The following is a 19,944-nucleotide window of genomic DNA, read 5'->3' as shown; positions in this document are numbered from 1 at the left end:
TTTTATTTTACAAGCAAGACATTTATTTTCTCGAGAGCCAAAAACAACATGAAAATAAACACAACATATGCATTATGGTTGAAGAAAACTGCAAGTTATATGAAACTCAGCTAAAGCAAGCGAATAAGACAACAAAGGAGAACAGTAAATATACGATGATACAATGGGCATACATACACACATCACATTGAGATTTTATAGGCAAACATAGGTACAGTCACAAACCAGTTCACGAAACAATTGATTTCTATATATGTGAAGCACAACCAGACAGTGACATCCCAGTTGTTGATGGAATATTTATAACAATGTGAACAATACAATAGTAAAATAACAAGAAACAACAGAGCATGAGTAATACTCAATAACATAAAATAAAACCTTGTTCGCTGAGTTAACACTTCACTTTTTTTTTCTTTTTTTTATTGGGGGCATTTTCTCCAGGAAGGAGAAAATGCATTCTGGTCAGTGTAAAGAATATAATTATCTGATTTGTCACTTCCAATTTGTGGTGTTCACAGCCGACCATATTTAACTTCTTCATAGACAGGCCAGATTTAAGGTCTGTTATGCTGTCACTTTTCAACTTGTTGAAACTGAAGCAATAGGCGAATACATCTTCCTTAGCTTTGAACAGGTCTCTTGGGGACTCGGACGGGTACAGAAGTCATGATTCTGCCGGAAGCAAGCTGGAATTCTGAGTAAAGCAACAACATGCTACATTCGTTGCACTTCGTATTTTTCACCACCTTCCGGGCCACATAGCCACTGACGTAATAAGTGATCAGGTAGCCACTTTTGCGTCCAATTAGATCAGTGGCGTCAGGGAGAGGTTTACGAGCAATAATAATTCCATGAACCTCATTGAGGTGCCTCAAATCTCGCTGCTCATCCAGTTATCCTGCAATTTTTTTTGAATCACTGTGGATGCCAGGACATAGAAGGCTGCTTGGAACTCCAGAAGGTATGTTTCCATTGGAGGGGGACTGTATCAAACTGTATAAACTGAGGCAATTCACAGATATCAAAAGTTGTGTCGGCGAAGGGTGATCAACCGAGCCAGACATTTGCTTCAGAATTCAAAAAAAAAAGATTTTAAGTGCGTCTTGGCAGAGGCGAGACGTCATCAAGTATTTATAGCCCAATGTTTTCATGACATAGTTCCGGATGGAAAGGGCGCTGGTTAGAGTGACGTGGAGTCCTCCGGCACTTGATTCACTCAGGAACCCACCCCCCTTAGGTACAGCTTTTTCCCAATTAAGTTGCTAAGAAGCCGTTGATAACATGCTTGTAGCTACGGACGATGAATATTTCATCGAAATGAGTTTTGCACACAAAGAAGTTCTTTTCCAATGGTTTGCCAGCGCGAGGAATCGTACGCTCTCAGGCCTTGCGCTGTTCATCGTCGGCTGGAGCACAGAAGAGAGACGCTTTCTTCCCTTGTTTGCGGGCCGAAGCATATTCTGCAATGCATCCAGGTGCAAAGAAGTGTCTTTGCTGCTTACTCATCACTGTTGCATGGTCACATTGGCACGTATTGATCCCAAACAAGTCCAAATAGGGAAAGCGCAGACTTTGCAGCTAGCGAGCACACGAGCAAGCGACTAAAAGTGCCGCACTAGCGGCTGACAAGCCCTCTCGATTGATCATGGTGGCGGATTGCGCGCCGCTCCACGGCCGAATGAACTATCAGCACGTCTCCTTTCAAGGCGCGGCCGGGATGGTGCTGGCACAGTGGCACCTTTCCTTCTAGCCACCATAGAGGCAGGCAGCAGGTGTTCTGTGGCAGCCTGTTCTGTGGGCACATGTATAGAGTGCGCAGCGCGCCCGCTCGAGCTAGAGGTACTGTATATGCTACCTTGAAAGCATTATACAGTAACTAACTCGAGCCACGAAGAGTAGGGCAGCATCGAAGCTGTTGTCATGCAGTAGTGATTTCTTTCCTGCTGTCCGTGACGGAGATAAGTGGTAGGTGTTGTGTGGATTAGTCGCGGAGCCTGACCTGGCCACGGAACACCTGGCGCCGAGCTAGCCGTGTTTGCCTACAACGCTTGCCATGGGTAAACCGAGGAAGAAGCGCACGGCCGAAGAAGAAGCCGCTTACCGCGAGGCTCGGCGTGCAGCTGATCGTGAGCGTTGTCGTCTACGACGATTAGATCCCGTTTACATGGCCAGTGAAAGAATCAAGAAGCGACAACGAAGATTGGACCCGGAGTATGCTAAGCGAAGGCGCGAGGCAGAAGCGGCACGGAAGCGAAATCAGCGACAATTGACCGGTCTAACGGAGTATCGGCAATGGAAGGCTCGCCTTGCTGCCGGCGTTCCACATCCAAGGTTTCACGTGAGTTAAAGGAAGAACTTTTTAGATGGTGGTGGTTAGAAGGGCAACCGGTAGGGAGCACTGCGCAGCGCCTATTTAGATGCCAAGCAGCTTTAGGTGGGGCGATAGTTATAGCGCGAAAACAAAACGACACAGAGACAAGAAGGACACGAAAGACACTTGTCTCTGTGTCGCCGTTTTGTTCTCGCGCTATAACTATCGTCATGCCATACCAACTAGCCCAAGCTGCCACACTTTGAGGTGGGGGCTTTGTCCATCCCTCCCGTGGGGTCCCCTCCCCTCTAGGTCCCTTCCCCTCTGCGCATGACAGGTGGTGAGACAGCTGCACACTCCGCTGGGGACGGTAGTTGGGCGGTGTATAACGGTGTAAGAGCCCGCGCACCTCCCCTGCGCAACGCCGCGATGAATGCCAGCAGTGTCCGCGGAGAAGAAGGCTCGGGCTGCGAATCGGGAGCGGCGGCGTGCCGATCGCGAACTTCGGGCTCGCGAAGCCGAAAGGAAACGTCAACGGCGGCTAGCGGACCCCATTCTCCGAGCTCGGGAAGCCGAATTGAAGCGTCAACGTCGAGTAGCAGATCTCGTAGCGGCGCGGCAACGCGAAGCCGAAGCGAAACGTAAACAACGAGCAGCGAATCTCGAAGCGGCGCGGCAATGCGAGTCGGCGGCGAAGGCAGCGCAGTTCAAGCGCAAGTTCCTGGATAGGAGCTTCGGGCACATCTGCAAGGTATGCGACCCCCTGTGGTTGTACTACAACCTGACCAAGGCCGCAGTAGCATCAACGACAAACAGCACCGTCACGTCGTCATCGGTGTGCTCCATGCTCCAACAAGATCGAGTTCGGGCAGAGTGCAGCAACTACAGTGATATCCGCACCGTTGTTTATCAGCAAAGTTGTCCTCCATGCCAAATAGACCTTTTCATGCTAGCCACCCTATCCATGCTGCGCAGCTGGTGTGACGTCGGCATAGTTGTCGCTTAGCAACCATGTATGTCTACGTCCAGCTCCAGATGTTCTCTGTAGGGGCGCGCCAGCGCTTGCTCGGCCGTGTTCAGGCAACACCACCAGGGTACGGTTCAGACATTCGGAAGCAACGGGTCGGCCGTGCAAAGTTTGCACAGCCGAAGAGGAGGCCGTTTGCCTCGAAGCTAGGCGTGCTGCGGCCCGAGAAAGTAACCGTAAACGGCGATCGGATCCCGACTATGCTTGACGGGTACGCGAAGCGAACGCGGCGAGGAAGCAAGCCAAGCAAAGTGTGCCAGGTGTGAGTCGAGCCGAGCACAATTATGTGACGAAAGGCCCGCCCTTCTACCACGAGGGGCCACATCCAGGTGTGCTCGCAATTCTGGCTTTGGGGTTTGACCTAGGTCTGTTGCAGGCAGAGGAGGATTTTATGTTGGGGGGGGGGGCAGCGGCTTAAAGTAACTCCGGAGGGGGGGGGGTCCTAACATTTTTGTTTTTAGTAGCAGGAAGAAGCCTTCAAGCATTAATAAGAGTTATGTGTGCTCAAAATGGTCCCACTCGTTTATTCTAATTGGTGGTAAGAGGTCGACAAGCATTCTTAAAGGGGGGTTGGGAGACTGGTGCTCACACAGGTTTTGGGGGTGGGGGGAGCGAACACCCTCCCTCTGTATCCGTACTCATGATAGGCTGTAGTTTTACAGCAAAGGCTGTTGAGATCAAAACACCGGTAACGTGCGGCGCCGTAGCTTTCTGCCGCTAGTGTCCGTAACCAGTTTCGCAAGAAGAAAAAAAAACTAGATAAAAGACAGGAAGGACACAATAGGATTCGAACCCGGGTCCGCTGCATGCCAGCCCAGTATACTACCACTGAGCCACGGCAGTGCTTAGAACTAATTTCTAAACTGGCCTTAGGTAGGCTTGATGTCGGGAAGTAATCACACTAATATGAGTAATTAAGTGTTTCAAAACATTAAAAAACAACCAGGCACCACTCCATGCAAACTGGGTAACGAGTGCGTTCCAACCCATTAAATACTTGTTCTTGATCACCTATTAACTGTGGTGCATACCCCCTTCAGGCATAATTTTTTGTTGTCGTCAGCCACTGAATTAAAAAATTACACAAGATTTCTAGCAAGTGAGTAGCGGAAACTACAATTTTCCGAAGAATGACGAAAGATAGCATAGAGAATGCTGGGCATCTACACAAACATTACGATTATGGCCTAGTGGGTACCCAGCAAGCGTACTTGCAGCAGTTACCCAAAGAGTGTTTAGAAAAGGCTCTGAAAAGCCACTCTTCTAGCTTTCGCTGCAACTCGGCTGCTCGTTCAGTGCAGACCTGGCAATTTTTCAAATGAACTGACAACTGTCCAAAACATGAAACGAGATGACTGCACGAATGGAAAGATTGTCCCTCATAGTGACTCAGAGCAACCTTGTTTTTCTCGTGAGAAGTGGAGTTAGATATTTATTTATTCATTGAAAATTGTGAGAAATGGCCTGTGGCGTCACCTGGAGTCGTAAACTATTTTTTTATGTACCCTGTCACGTGATCGTAGACTAGTATACATGCTCAATATTTTATTGCTGGTATTGAAAGATTGTTTGCTTCTTCAGAGTAAAAGATATTACTTCATGAAAATGTACATATAAGCCTGCGTTAGTAGTACGTGTTGAAGTGGCGTTGCCTTTGAAAGACGTAATCATCCCATGCTCGTCAGCGCTTCTTGAGCAACATTTCTGCGTGCTCATAAAACCATGCATGCAGTATACAGGTCACTAAGATTTTGGGGTGGCGTGGTTCTTATACCTACATTTTGTCTCAGAAATAACGTGTGCCTCTGCTCGGCACAGCCGCGCTATGTGCAGTGACATATTTGGTGACTTGGCTTGGCTCCTGTGTTGAGAGAGTAGTGATGACTGGGACAAGCCATCCACGACACAGGCACGTGCAATGCAGTACAAATACAGGGAAGTTGTATAAAGCCACATGATCTCATTGTAACGGCTTGTTATTTTAAAAAATAGTTGTAAAGCTCAGAATAAATGTGGCTAAGTGTAGTTATGGGAACTGCTGCGAAAGCACAACGACAGCATGCACAAGTCTTGAGAAGGGCTACCGCCATCAATATGAATGCTCACTGGACAAAAAGGAAAATCAGTATTCAGAGCCTTTCAGATCGAAAAATGCTGCTTATAAACAACTACATGCTTTTGGGATTAACTGCTGCCACAACGAACACTACGAAAGGCAAGCCGGGAAACACTGTGTTGAAAAAAATGCATAGTCAAAAAATGCAAAAAATGCTTAGCGTGATAGATTAACTGTAATCTATCACGCTAAGCTTAGTTCGATGCAATGCAAAACACATGAAATGCTGGCAAGTGCTGTGGGTTGTTGACCAGCTTTGCCGTTTTTTAAGCTTCAGACGGCTAGAGCGAACTTTTTAAATGCGGAGGATTTCTTAGTCTTACGATGTGCCACTTTGGCGTCTGCGTTGTCTGCACCCCCACTGCTAATGCTTGGCTCGTCTCGTCTTGCTCGAATGCGGGCGGTGTGTATGTAAGCCGCAGAGCGCGCGTTCGGGATTCAGTGAAGGGCGTCTTTACTTGTCTGTCGATTGACTTAACGCTTTCCTTGACTCGAGTAGACGCAACATTCATGCCATATCCCCTCCACTTAGCGACGGATTTACTCAAGTTCCCCCCCCCCCCCCCCTGTAGAAAGACGAAGGCGCCAATTTTTTCGTTATTTCGCAGCCATGCATTTTGAAGTACACGAGTACATAAACAAGTGTAAGGTACTTTGTGGTACTTTCATCCTTTGACCCCTCTTTCTGCCGCATAGCCTCCTTGAGAACCTCGTTGTGGCTGCGGTTTTTACAAAATTAAATGCTCGCACCGCTGCGCAAGGTTTCATGCCGGAAAATCCGAGGTGAGGAGAGAAAGTCCTTAAGATGGAAAGCTTTCGTCCATGGCAAGCGCAGACGACCCGAAAGCGCAGCCTTCCAATTCGAAAGTTGTGGATTTGTACCCACTACAAGTCATTTTAATCTATCATAATTGTTACCAGACAGATAAAAGCAAGAAATGTTCCCTGTGGTGTCCCACTGCTGAGGTCACAGAATCAAATCTCTGTGGAAATTTTTTATGAAGGCGAGAATGACATGGGCCCATGTACTCCGGTTTAAATGCATGACTTATGTCCCTAGGTGGTCAAAATTTGTCAAGCCCTTCACTGTGACATCTCTCGTGGTCATATTATTTTGGGACATTGAACTCCAACGAAGTTATCTCTCTTGGATTTATTTTGGTGTCTAGCGTTTTTTGTCTAGTATCCAGTATTTTCTCGGTTGTCGTATAGACGCTCATTCCGACTTACATTTGAAGCGCAATCTTCAGGCATACTAATTCCCAGTTCAATGTACTGAAATCGGCTTTTGCAGTTAATGACATTGTTGGATGCCTTATATCACATTCTGCTTTTCCTGCCACTAGGTTGCATCATCGGCTTGACCAACAGAAGTCGCTCAATATAACCGTTCTTTGCAGCGCAACCAGTACACATCGTGTGAGAAAACCGTGTCCAAATCAACAGAGGCTAATATAGTCCCCAAGATACACCATGTATCGACGCAAATTGAGAAACGAATTCAAGGTTTCTACAACGCCTGCCCACCAGCGAATGTGCCACAGCCAATCAAAGGTGCACCTTTATGCATATTAGTACTATTACCGTCATTAAAAGTTACATCAGGATTTTAGGATTGCATACTGCAATGACAGATTCCTCGACATTTTCACGGCGAGATTCCTGTTGGTACAGATGTGGGAATGTTTCGTACACGTGGCACTTCCAATGTTCGAATGCCACAAAACTTGATAACTGGTATTTAATTGGCACAAGGGCTATCTACTTGTTGTCAATCTTGCAGAATTTGATGCATAAATTGACAAGCTGGTGATAATCTTCTGAAAAGACTGAAGTAGGATGGGACAAACAAAAAAAGGGGACAAAAAAGCACAACTTGTAGCTTGTGGGTACCTTTTTTGTCTCCTGTTTATCCTTTTTTGTATGTGTCCTGTCCTGCTGCACATTGTTTTCAGGATATGCTGCCATAACAACTTGCCCGACTTTCAACGTAATGACAAGGTAGAATCCGTTATCACATTCCCTCACCCATTGCACTGTTGAAAAACTTGGACATTTGAAGGGTTACTCGCCAAGTCCCCTAGTTGGGCCGTGGCAGTTGTTGGTGTCTGATGAAGAGCATTATGCCACAAAAAATGTTTCAATCAATTCATTGCGCGCTGAAAAAATTGGCATTTTGAAGCGGTGCAAAAAGATGAGGCGAGGAGACGAGCTCAAATCCCATGCTGCTTGCCCCACGTTGCCTTTGCAAGCTAAATCTCTTCTCTATCCTCTCTGGCATCCGAGCAAACGGTGACATGTACATGACGTCCCCAAGCAAGCCCCTCCGCCGAGAAGATGCGGGCAGCATTGTTTTGTTGACCACCATTATTTTGTGGTCTAGTGCCTATTTCTGCAGGATGGATTTAGAGATGCTGGTATAGACACGCTAGAATAGATGAGCATATTGAGTGCTCGAATGTGCAGGACTATAAATTTAGTTTTCAGGGCTGGCGTCTGCTCAGTGCATTAACAGTGGGGACACGAACGCACTCAAAATGCAGGCACATTAGCCCCTCATCTCGTTGCAATTCACGAGAAAAAAATGAAAAAGACGCACACATTCCCTGTGTGTGTCTCATTATTTATCTCAAGATTTATTCATATATTCAGGCAATAAATTACACAAACTACACATTTTTGAAATAATTTTTGCTGTCTCACGTGCTACTGTTGGCGACATCAGATCAGTCCTCTATGCAGAGAACTGACATCACAGCATACCATTTACACTGGGCAATTCTGTAGTCTACGTCATTCCCTTATTCTCAGGGTGGCCGTGCATGAAAGAAAGGGCAAGCAGCGTTCATTTTGAAATTTAAACCAGTTTCCCGGCACGTAGTGTTGCACAATTTGGCAGAACTGATCGTGAACGGCGCATGTATGCATTGCGCTCGTCAGCTCAAAATTATCAAACTTGAGGAGTGGTCCTTCAAAGGAGCGCTAACACAAAAATATATAACCTTGCTTTTTTTTTGAAGTAGGTATCTTAATACCGACTTATCACTGCTGGAAACTGTTTGTGTGAGTGCACGTTGTTCGTTTGTTTAGAGACGTGTTTAAAGCACCCACTCTCTGTTTTCATTTCAGAGTGCCAACCTCAGCAGAAGCAGTTTCCAGAGAGAAGTAAGCACAGCTGGCCCACATGCTGCGCATGAGAGCAGGTACGCAGTTCTCACATCACTGCACTGCCAGCATACACGAAGTTGCAGGGACAAAGGAGAAAATTGCAGTTAGAAGAAGTGCAAGGCACGTGCCAGCAACCAGCAAACTCGAACTTGTGACGTAGGTTTGTTTACATTGCCAACAAATAGTGCTGTACAATTTATAAAGTTTTTGTACATTATTTGCTGTACTATATTCTTTTTCATTTATTGTTGCCGAAAACAACCTTTGTTTTGTAAAGGTCGGCTGTAAAACCCATATTGAGAAATATTTTGTTTGACCTTTCCATCTTCTTAGAGAATGTTTATATATTGTCGGTTTTTCCTTGCTTACCTTGTTTTATGTATTTTGTTGTTTACTGCTATAAAAAATGCAATGCATAGTACTCAAACTGTCTCCGTGGCAATAATGCCTTCGAGGCAGCTTAAAGTAGGGCTGACACGAATTATAAATATTTTGGGACTGTTGCTCTGTATAAGAATGCGGATTTGAGAACTCTGAAAGAGTGAGGTGCATGGGAATACGCCATGTTTATCTTTAATACCGTCACTTTAAAAAGACACTTTTGGTTTTGATATCGCGGAGGTGAATTCACGACGTGTCATGGTGGTGACAGCAATTCGCAACATAATAGTGACAAATCTGCCATCTGCTTGTGGTACACGTTGTAGAAGGTTTCGAGGCTGCTCGGCCCTGACACCTTAGGAAAGACGCGGAGCCAGACCAGGAACCTTCTTTATCGACCAGAACCCAGGCCGCACCTGCCTGCTGCCAGCCGCTACCGTGTGCCATGACCACACCCGCGATCGTCGTGTTTCTCTTCCTTTTGTCATTGGCAGGCTCGCGGCCGCCGCTCCCATACTGTGCCCTCCCCTTCGGCAAAAGTTAAGAGAGAGACGTGATGCAGTAGCTGCTAGCCTTAGCCATGACGGACCGCACACAACGCGCAAGACCACATACCGGCGCAGTCAGCCCACAATTCCATGTGTAACCTCAGGAGCTGCCAGCCTCTCATGCTGTCCTTGTAGGTCCCACCGCCTTTACGGCTGGCCTGCTGCTTGGTGCGTGAGGTGGAAGCTCCAGAGTGTACACACTTGTCAACGTGCTTTGGACCTTTGGCTCCAGCATTATTCCTGTCTGGTTTTAGCTTTCCTTGCCTGACGAATTCTTCGACCTTCACTTGATGCTTCTTACCCGCCTCGAGCTCGTCGCCGTGAATGAGCGCTGACATTTTGCAGATGCCATTTTTCGTGGTCGCAGCGTTGAATTCGTTTTCAGTGCCATCAGCCTGGGCACCGTCTTTCGCGCTGCAGTTCTGGGTATTATGCACCGTCTCATCATGCACTGCAGGGTTGTCCGTGACGTGATGCTCCCCTCCACCACCTTCAGCGCACTCCTGCCACATGCCATCAGCATTGTCCACGTCATGAACGACCTCTGCATCAACGGCGTCTAGGCAGGTGCAGTGGGGCCGCCCGATGGATGCGCTTCTGCATGGCCCGCATTAACCTCGCAGACCCTCCTCTGGGCATTGCGTTCAGGTGTAGAGCTCACGCCGGATACGGTAGTCGTAGGCGACCGGTGGCAACGTTTCCCGGAATGCTGCGACAAACTGGTTTTAGGACTGAAAGGGTCGTTAAAGCAGCCACCATCGTTGTGCGGTACTACGCAGAGCAACTGGGAAGACCTGCTAGAGCACGCCGAACTCTGAGAAGCCGCTAACACGAAAAGATTGTCAATGAAGTCGAGGACCGATTCCCTCGCGTCTTAACCGGAAAAAGTGGGCACGGTCAGCGGGGTCGTCAAGGCCATGGTCGCAGACTGCCAGGTAACTTGATATCCGTGGCCCACGGGCAGGGTTCTTCCCCTTGGGCGCCAATTGTAGGGGGTTTCGAAGCTGCTTGGCCCGGAACCCTGCAGGGAAGATGCGGAGCCAGACCTGGAACCATCTTTATTAACCGGAACTCGGGCCGCAACTGCCCACTGCCACGGCCACACCGGCGATCGTCGTCCTCCTCTTCCTTCTGTCATTGGCAGGTTGGCGGCCGCCACTCCCATAACGAAAACAGTGATGTGTGCACAATCTCCAGCAACCCCGAAAGTGATCTCTCTGATTTACTGGGTGGTATGCAGGACATGAGAGTTTGCAAACTCAGTGGAACTGCATTGACTCGTCGGGACAATGTCCATTGTGGTTGGACTGGCTTCCTGATGCTCAGCGATGAAATTAACATGTGGAGAGTTAACACGGCATACGAGGGAAAAGAAAAATTGTTTGGTAAAACTTGTTGTTGGGCTAGTCGGTGCATGTTACGAGAATGATGCCTTTTCCTTTTGCCTATTCCTTGGTGGTTTGGGTCGTATATTTTTTATGTAATTTTAAAATCTTGACTGCACACCTTCTAAGCATAACTGTAAATAAATTGCTAATTAATTTTATTTAAACTTTTGTCTTCATAATTCTAATTCAACTTACGCTTGAAATTTTGATGTTCGTACGCTCTTACGAGATAAACAAAAGCGAGACATAAGTTCTATAAGTGCCTGCAGTAGCTCTTAGCACCATTGTATGCAAGATTTTGTGAATTTCCCAACTTTGAAATGAAAATGTGTTTCTTGTCATTTAATTAGATATGTTCCATTTTGAAAGCATTAATTACATCCTTCTCGTTACAAAGTAAACAATAGGTGAAGCAACATTCTCATATGAGTGGTATTAATGTAAATAGAAGCTCTTTGGAATGAAAATTTAAGTCCTTATAAATAATTATCATTACTATCAGTAATAATAATATTATTTATTATTATTATTATTTCAGAAGAGCCACCGTTGGTTGCCTTTTTAAATAGATCAACGGCTGAAGTACAAGTGCTCCTTCAATCAAACGAGACGCAGCAAAGTCAAGTGGAAGGGGTGTGTACATCTTTTGAGTGGAAAGACGCGTGAACCCTAATCCCGAACTGGAATGCTGTGAAGTACAGTAAAACCTCGTTAATTTAAAAAAAAAAGGTAATTTGAAAGCGTATGTGTTGTTCATTGGCATCAACCTTGTTAATTCGGTCATATTTGGCCACAGCGCGATTAATTACGATTGTCAGCGCACTTGCCACTCGCGAAGTGCCAAAAAATGTGCAACGCAAGTGGCGTTTGCAGACAACCGATATGAGGCGGCGCCCTCTACTTCGTCATCACTGCGGACCTTATGGCAACGTCCTGAGTAACGTCCTTATGTCAATGTACTATACTAGGTTAGAGTATGACGATTGCAAAAAGAGTGGAGCTGAACAAGTGTTAACACAATGCCGAACCCCGCGCTACAGCTATGGACAGAGTGCTCTGCCACACCGACGGCGCTGTGCTGACCGAGCTGAAAGGCACAGCAGTGTCACGAGATGGGAGAATTTTTGGCTAGTTCACGCAGTCAGAGTTTCAAACCTAAACCTAATCTGGTAACGTTGGATAACATTTCTAATTATAGGGTTCAAGGAGAGGGGAAGTTTTGAGCAGCGGTAGCTTTGTGAATAAGATTACAAGTAGCGAAAATTGTGGCTTTTACACCGCTCTTGTAAGCAAAGCAGAGGATTTATGTATTCACGAAGAATATTGTCGCAGGTAATGGGTATGAGCCATCAACTGTAGCATGAAATCACTTGGAAGTGAAGAAAAGAAGAGGACTTTGCTTCCTGGTCTGGGGAGCGAGCAAACGTCGATTTGTCGCTGTCTGCTATTTCGTTCGTTGCACTGGTGGAGGTGCTGGGTAAATGCGCCTCTGCTGCAGATTTTCAGCCGACACACCGATCTACTTGGATACAGCTACAGCTCCCACGGCAAGAAGCAGACGCTGCCTGCGAGGACTATCTCGCGAATACGGTTCTCTCTCTCAAGACGAGATGGCAACTTCGACTATTAACCAGGCGAGTCAAACCAACGACGCCTATTCTTTCTCCCGCATGTTTTTCATGCGCCGCAAACGCCATGCTCAATTCATGGAGACATTTATGAAGATGTTCATGACTGGCTTGACCACATCGATCGAGTTGCCAACATCAACGAATGGGATGAAGCTCTCAAGCTGCAGAGAGTTTACTTTGCGTTAGAAGACTCTGCCAAAACGTTGTATGAAAATGATGAGGGTTTTTTGCGACGTTCAGCCGACAGTTTCGTGATGCGTACTGCAGCACTGAAAGGAGGAGAGAGTGTAGCAGGCCATCTCGTCTCGAAACCAACGACCTAGCGAGAGAGTTTCGATGTTTGTCGAGGACATGCTTCGACTCTTCAAGCGTGCCAACCCTGCAATGTCCGAGGAAAAGAAGGTGCGGCATTTAATGCATGGGGTAAAAGAGCAGCTCTTTGCCGTACTCGTGGGCAATCTATCGACGACTGTGGCTGAGTTCATAAATGAGGCAACCACAATGGAGCGTACTCTCCAGCATCGGTCGTCACAGTATGAACGCCACAACGTGACCACTGCTGCATGCTGTATCGGGCTTGACACCGATAAATATGCCCTCGCAGAGTTCATAAGCGTTGGCAGGACGATCAGCGCCAACTCCAAGCAGCAGGACCTCAACCACCCGTAAATGCTCTCCCAGACTTAATCCGAGATGAGATCCGAGAGTTGGTCACCCCACTCGCGCCAACAAGGCCTGAGGCACCTGTGCTGACTTATGCGGCGGCTTTGCGATCTCCTGCACCACATGGCCCTGATCCCACCATGGGGAGAGTGGATAAGGCTAGCCATCGATTCCAAGGCACCTCTTGGACTCTGCCACCCGCCTCAAGGTTTCCGAGTGCACCAACTTATCGTCCGTCTGGATCACGGCAGAACGCCACGAAGGCCAGCGTGTGGCGTACGTCCGATAACCGTCCACTCTGCTACCACTGTGGCAAAGCGGGTCACGTCTACCGTAACTGCCAGTACCGCCAACTTAGTCTCCGTGGCTTTCACCCTGATGCTCGGAGCCCTTGTTACGGTGAGCGTCCCCGCGACATTGAAGCGTACCTTACGGGCCAGCAAGCTCCTCGCCTTGGTCAACGCCCCCAATTACGATGACAATCACCTCGCCGCCCCACGTCACTTAGCATTCCCTCGTCATCTTATGCTCCTTTCAGAGGCTTGTCACCGAGTCCCCAAAGGGAAAGCTAAAGACCGCGGCTCCTGGTGGTGAAGCCGCGTCCCAAGGAACTGTCAAAGAACTTCCCTCGACTCAAAGACTCGACGAAGACCGTTCCGACTTTCCAGTCGTTTCGGAAAGTCATGAGACTGTTTCCGCCGACATCACTGTACACGTCGATAATTACGTCGTCACTGCCCTCGTTGACACCGGTGCCAATTATTCGGTTATGAGCAGCGCCTTGGCATCCCAACTGAGAAAGGTGACTACTCCTTGGCAAGGACCCCCACTGCGCACGGCAGGGGGCCACCTCGTCACGCCAACTGGAATGTGCACAGCCTGTGTTCGAGTCCGTGCTTCGACGTTCACAGGGTCTTTCCTCGTATTACCTGTGTGCTCCCGTCCACTCATTCTGGCACTGGACTTTCTTCGTGAACACTGCGCAATTATTGACCTACGAGAGTTGCATGTGTTCTTCGAGGACCCATTTCATCCTGAACCTAAAAACACCCACTTATCGAAGGCTGCCGTACGTGTATCCTCCGAATCTGTTACTATGCCTCCCCGCAGAAGCCTCTTTATCAATGTTGAAAGTGACCAAGACGTCCTTGATGCTGCAGAAGAAAATTTGTCTCTACTTTTTGCACAACAAATCTGCGTTGCCCGAGGTATTGTTCAGCCCAGGAGGAAGCAGGCTTCCCTTTTTGTATATTTTTCTATACCTGCATGTTACGTCGGTAGGAAAAGTTTCTACGACGGTGAAGTTTGTGATGTATATGATATAGCCTTCATCAAGTGTGTTGTATGAAGCTATTCTACCATGCCAATCGCTGGTCACTACTGCGTAAACCTTAATTAACTTACCTGTTGGATTGGTCCTCTGTTAAAAACTGCCTGTTGTGTTGTCTTTCTTGATTTCATTTGCTTGTGCTTCTGTCAACAAGTGAAGTGTATTTCTTTACCCCACCCTGTAGCGGCCTTTGGCTAACAGTATTAATAAATAAATAAATAGTCACGAATTTCAGCGAGGATCATCGCCATCTTACCAAACACACTGCGATCGCATACCATGAGGATATTGCCGACGTCCCTGGCCCCTCAACATAGTCTTCTCTTTCATCGGGCGACGATCCCGCCATGATATTTGCAAGCACTCTCGACGTAAACCAGGATCTACCGTCCGCACAACAGGAACGTCGTTTGAAGCTACTCGACCCATTTCGGAACTGCTTCGCTATGACTTCGAAAGTGAACGAAACACCGCTTGCCAAGCATCATATGATCACCGAGCCTACCGAGAGACCGATTCGACAGCACGCCTACAGAGTCTCGCAAAAAGAACAAGACAATATACGCCAACAGGTCCAGCAGATGCTCAAGGACGACGTCATCCAGCCATCGACCAGTCCGTGGGCGTTCCCTGTTGTGTTAGTAAAGAAAAAAGATGGTACCTTGCAATTTTGCGTCGACTACCGAAAATTGAATATGATCACGAAGTAAGACGTGTATCCTTTACCATGAATAAATGACTCGCTGGACCGTATTCGCAATGCTCGTTACTTTTCTTCCATGGATCTACGCAGCGGCTATTGGCAAATTTCTGTTGATGAGCGCGACCACGAAAAGACCGTCTTCATTACTCCTGACGGACTCTACGAGTTCAAGGTCCTTCCCTTCGGCTTATGCTCGGCGCCAGCTACTTTTCAAAGAATGATGGACACGGTTCTTTCTGGGCTAAAATGGCAATTGTGTCTTGTCTACTTTGACAATGTGGTCGTCTTCTCGGACACGTTTGAGCAGCGCGTCCAGCACTTACAGGCAGTTTTTCAGGCGATTAGAACAGCTGGACTTTCTCTCAAACCTGAGAATTGCCCCTTTGCTGTCGAGGAACTGAAGTTTCTTGGTCACGTTGTCAGCCACGTTGGTATACACCCAGATTCTGAGAAAACGAAAGCTGTTGCCGCATTTCCTGTCCCAATGAACAAGTGTGATCTCCGCCGATTTCTGGGACTGTGCGCATATTACAGACGCTTTTTCAAAGGCTTTTCTAAAATCGCTGAAGCGCTAAATGAACTTACAAAAGACGGCGTACCGTTTGTTTGGGGTTATGATCAGCATCATGCCTTTGACACGCTATGAAAACATTTCCAAGCCCCACCTGTACTCGGTCACTTTGACGACAACGCTGCCACAGAGCTACACACGGATGCCAGCAACGTCGGACTTGGAGCTGTCCGACGTTTCAATGGCAAAAAGGCGTAGAGCGCGTGATATCCTATGCAAGTCGAACACTATCATGCACAGAGAAAAACTACTCTGCAACAGAAAAAGAATGCTTAGCCGTTGTTTGGGCTATAATAAAGTTTTGCCCTTATTTGTACGGTTGACCATTGAGGGTAGTTAGCGACCACCATTTTTTATGCTGGCTCGCCAACCTCAAAGATCCTTCCGGTCGTCTAGCACGGTGGAGCCTTCGGCTGCAAGAATTGGACGTTACAGTCATTCACAAGTCAGGACGCAAACACACTGATGCTGACTGTATCTCACGTGCGCCGATTGGAAGTACGAACACGGGCGTTCAAGAGGACGATACATTCCTTTCCTCTGTATCAGCAACCGACTTGGCTCAACAACAACGCGAGGACATGCAGCTAAGCCCGCTGATTGACTACCTCGAAGGCCGAAAACGCAGCCTTCCTCGAAACTTTGCACAAAACTTCGGGTTGTGGTTGCCACCGATTATTTAATGAGTTACAGCGAAACAAAGGCCCTGCCTAAAGCTACAGCAGCCTAAATCGCCCAGTTTTTTATCACCAGCATCGTACTTTGTCACGGTGCACCAGCTGTGATAATTACTGAATGTGATACAGCTTTCATCGCAGAGATGCATCAAGAGGTGCTGAGACTAAGTGGTACAGAATATTGGAAAACCACGGGCTATCCCCCCAAACAAACAGACTCACTGAAAGGTTGAACAAGACCATTGAAGATAAGCTGTCAATGTATGTGGCCCTTGATCACAATAACTGGGATGATATACTCCCTTACGCAACTTTTGCTTACAATACAGCAGTCCAAGAGAGTACAGGTTTCACCCCATTTCGCTTAGTTCATGGTTGAGAGGTCACTACAATGCTCAACGCAATGTTCCTTCCCAACAACCTGGGCATGTTCAACGCGGACGCTGCCCTGTTTGCTGAACGCACCGAGGAGGCCTGTCAACTCGCCCGACGCCGTATTCAGGGTCACCAAACTGCGGACGCACGCCGCTACAACCTTACACACCGAGAGGTTACCTTCCAACCAGGCGATGAAGTTTGGGTGTGGACTCTCATCCGATAGCGTTGTCACTCTAAAAAGTTGCTGCGGCGCTACTTCGGCCCGTACAAAGTTCTACACCGACTCAGTGACGTTGCATACGAAGTTCTCCCCGAGAGCACCTCAAGACGTTCCCATCGGTTTCCACAAAGTGATGTGGTGCTGGTGTCTGTCAAGGCTCAAGCCATATTTTTCGCGCCATCAATCGAACGTGGACTGACTTACCATGCAATGACAATTTTTTGTCACTTTTGTTTCTTTTTGATTGTCTTGTGTCCTAACTCCTTTCTTTATTGAGTACTATGACACCAGCCCATTTTTTTTTCCTTCCTGCACTTGTTGGATTCCATGGTAGCATCTTTTTTTTTTCTTTTTTTTCCTCAACCCTCACTACCAGCATCGAGACGATGTTTTTCGAGGAGAGGGAATAATGTCACAGGTAATGGGTATGAGCCATCAACTGTAGCGTGAAATTGCTTGGAAGTGAAGAAAAGAAGAGGCCTTTGCTTCCTGGTCTGGGGGGCGAGCAAGACGTCGATTCGTTGCTGTCTGTTATTTTGTTCGTGGCAATATGAAATTGCGTTGACGTAATAGACATTTCTTTATTGCTTTCTTGATACTTTCGATTATTTGGCATTCTGTCAGTTCGGAAATTTTTTTCCAGTATCATGAAATCCAAATGAACGAGGTTTTACTGTACTGCTACAGCTTATTGTAATGAAGTTACGAGGCTTGGCTTAAGTCATTTGATTAATCTACGATAGGTTCGTAAAGCAGTGCATGGCATGATTGAAGCAGGGCCTAAACCCTTGAGGTGCGCGCTGTAGTGGACTACATGAAAATGTGTCAAACTCGTGCAACATAATTTCAAGGCACTCGGTATTCGTGCAACATAATTTCAAGGCACTCGGTATTAGATCTCAAGAAAGAAAATGAGATGAGAAAATGAATGAGTTTGAGTAACTATGTGCAATTAGCATGCAATCAATATCATATTTAATCTGCACTCAGTCAGCTTTAATTGTTACATAAAAGAATTAAATTTTATGGACTTTTCGGTTCTTTACACATAAGGGACCGAGAAGTCTTCAAAATTTCTGTTTATTTTACCTTGCTCAGTGAATTTTGTTTTAGTCCACTACATAGGTTGGCAAAAATTGTGGAGCTCACTCAAACTCGCTCATTAAATATATTTTGCACTTGGGACTCACTCAGAAAAATTTTCCTGAGCCAGACTCACTCAAACTCGCCACTCGCTAAACTTTTCTGTACCAAAAAACTTAAAAATTTTTTTTGCATTTTACCTTGGTCAGTTTTTTGTTTTCTTCCTCTGCTTTTCCCCAACCAGACGAGATTCGGTCAAACTGTTGACTATACTGTATATGTTTTGTTACGATACTTCGCTGTATTGGGATTCACCCGTTGCGTTCGTTGCTCTAGTAGTTGTAGTGCGCAACTGTTGATGCAAAGCTCGTGGAATCGAATCCCAACCTCGGTGGGCACATTTTCCGTAGAGGCTATAATGTCCGAGGTCACTGTATTTAGTGGCATTAGGTAGACGAAATTTTTGAAGCCCTTCGCTATGGTGTCCTTCATATTCATATCGTGGTTTTGGGACGTTATGCCCCAATAGTTGCTATCCTTCATCGAATTGCAAGTCAAATGTGTCCCCACATTGTTGTGACGCCTTATCTTTCTCTCTGTTTTTAGGTTACAAAGCAGCATCCTCTGTATTGTAGAGGACCAAGAATAGCGACTCCAGGACCTGTGAAAGTCGTGGAAGGTGCCAGTGCATATGCAAAAGAGGCTGCTGACAAAACCACATGGTGTGCAGGCATCTATCAGACCAACATGTACTCTCCAACGGTCTCCTGTTGGACGCAATCCCACGATCTCGAAGACAGCGACAATATTTCTTGATTGTCGGAACTGCTGTCCCAAGGTGTAAGAGCACCACTTTGCATCTTCAAATCAGCAGCATCTGAAAGTGCCTTGAAGTTCCAACACCTGAAAAGCCCCCATTGGTGATGTTGGGCCTCCTCTGTAGTGGAATGAAAGCTAATCTCTGGCTTAGTGCTGTATGTGTGGTGTTGCGGAGCCAAACAATACCTCCCCTTGAAAATTGAAATGTTTTCAAGACCTATGGAGCGCAGAATGATGACATAAAACCAGCAGCCCCATGTACTTCCACACACACTGCGAGCAATATACAGTAGACTCGCAACAATTCGAACTCTGATAATTCATACTTTCGGTTCATTCTAACAAAACAAAATTTTTTTGTTGCCCTCTATTCTTTCAATGTATTTAAAAGCCTCTTAATTCAAACTTAATCATTTGGTTAATTCACACTTTTTGCACTTCCCTATCAGAAAATATGTGCTGCTTTTCCACTACTATTTAAAAGTTTGCGTGTTTATATTACCAACAGTCTAAATATGAGAAATAAGCACCTCAGGGCTTCAAGGAGCAACGCTTTGCTTGTAAACAAATGTTTGAAGCGAAGCACATGCATGGTCATAGGCGTACCAGCCGGGGGAGGGGGGGGGGATGAGCCTGCCCACATTTGGTAGTGGTCACTCTTGCTGCACGCTGGGAAAACCAAGCAAGGCGAAATTTTTCGCCACAACAGTAATCACTAAATTTTTTCTTACGGGAGAATGAAAATGTTACGAGGTAATGTTATAACATAGTGAAATTTTGCCAACATTTACTCTGTGATGATTTTTCTTGTGGGCTCTTCGCGGTGCGTGTCGCCTATGCGACGCCTTTGCATCTTGTGCTGTAGTATTGCAGAGCAGGCAAGGGCTGAGCAGGGGCCCTATAATATTACACTACTTCATCTTTTTA

At 46.7% G+C, this 19,944-nt stretch overlaps 3 protein-coding genes across 3 annotated transcripts in view; 2 read left to right on the top strand and 1 right to left on the bottom strand.

Moving 5' to 3' along the window:
* The window catches only part of LOC142769089 (uncharacterized), a 146,566-nt gene that overhangs the window by 67,159 nt on the left and 59,463 nt on the right, over nucleotides 1–19,944 (bottom strand). The window lies entirely within an intron of this gene.
* LOC119164514 (uncharacterized) overlaps nucleotides 1–19,944 on the top strand; it is a 232,378-nt gene that overhangs the window by 210,964 nt on the left and 1,470 nt on the right. The gene's annotated exons all lie outside the window — the stretch shown is intronic.
* Nucleotides 1,707–18,932, top strand: LOC142769092 (uncharacterized). Its single transcript, XM_075871978.1, has 3 exons — nucleotides 1,707–2,341; nucleotides 6,858–7,011; nucleotides 18,805–18,932. The coding sequence occupies exons 1-3, from the start codon at nucleotides 2,057–2,059 to the stop codon at nucleotides 18,831–18,833; spliced, it is 468 nt and encodes a 155-aa protein (XP_075728093.1). The 5' UTR covers nucleotides 1,707–2,056; the 3' UTR covers nucleotides 18,834–18,932.

The sequence above is a fragment of the Rhipicephalus microplus genome, chromosome 8, assembly GCF_043290135.1.
Source record: "Rhipicephalus microplus isolate Deutch F79 chromosome 8, USDA_Rmic, whole genome shotgun sequence".
NCBI lineage: Eukaryota > Metazoa > Arthropoda > Arachnida > Ixodida > Ixodidae > Rhipicephalus > Rhipicephalus microplus.
Note: the sequence above shows the minus strand (reverse complement) of the source record. Positions and strands in the feature narration are given on the sequence as shown.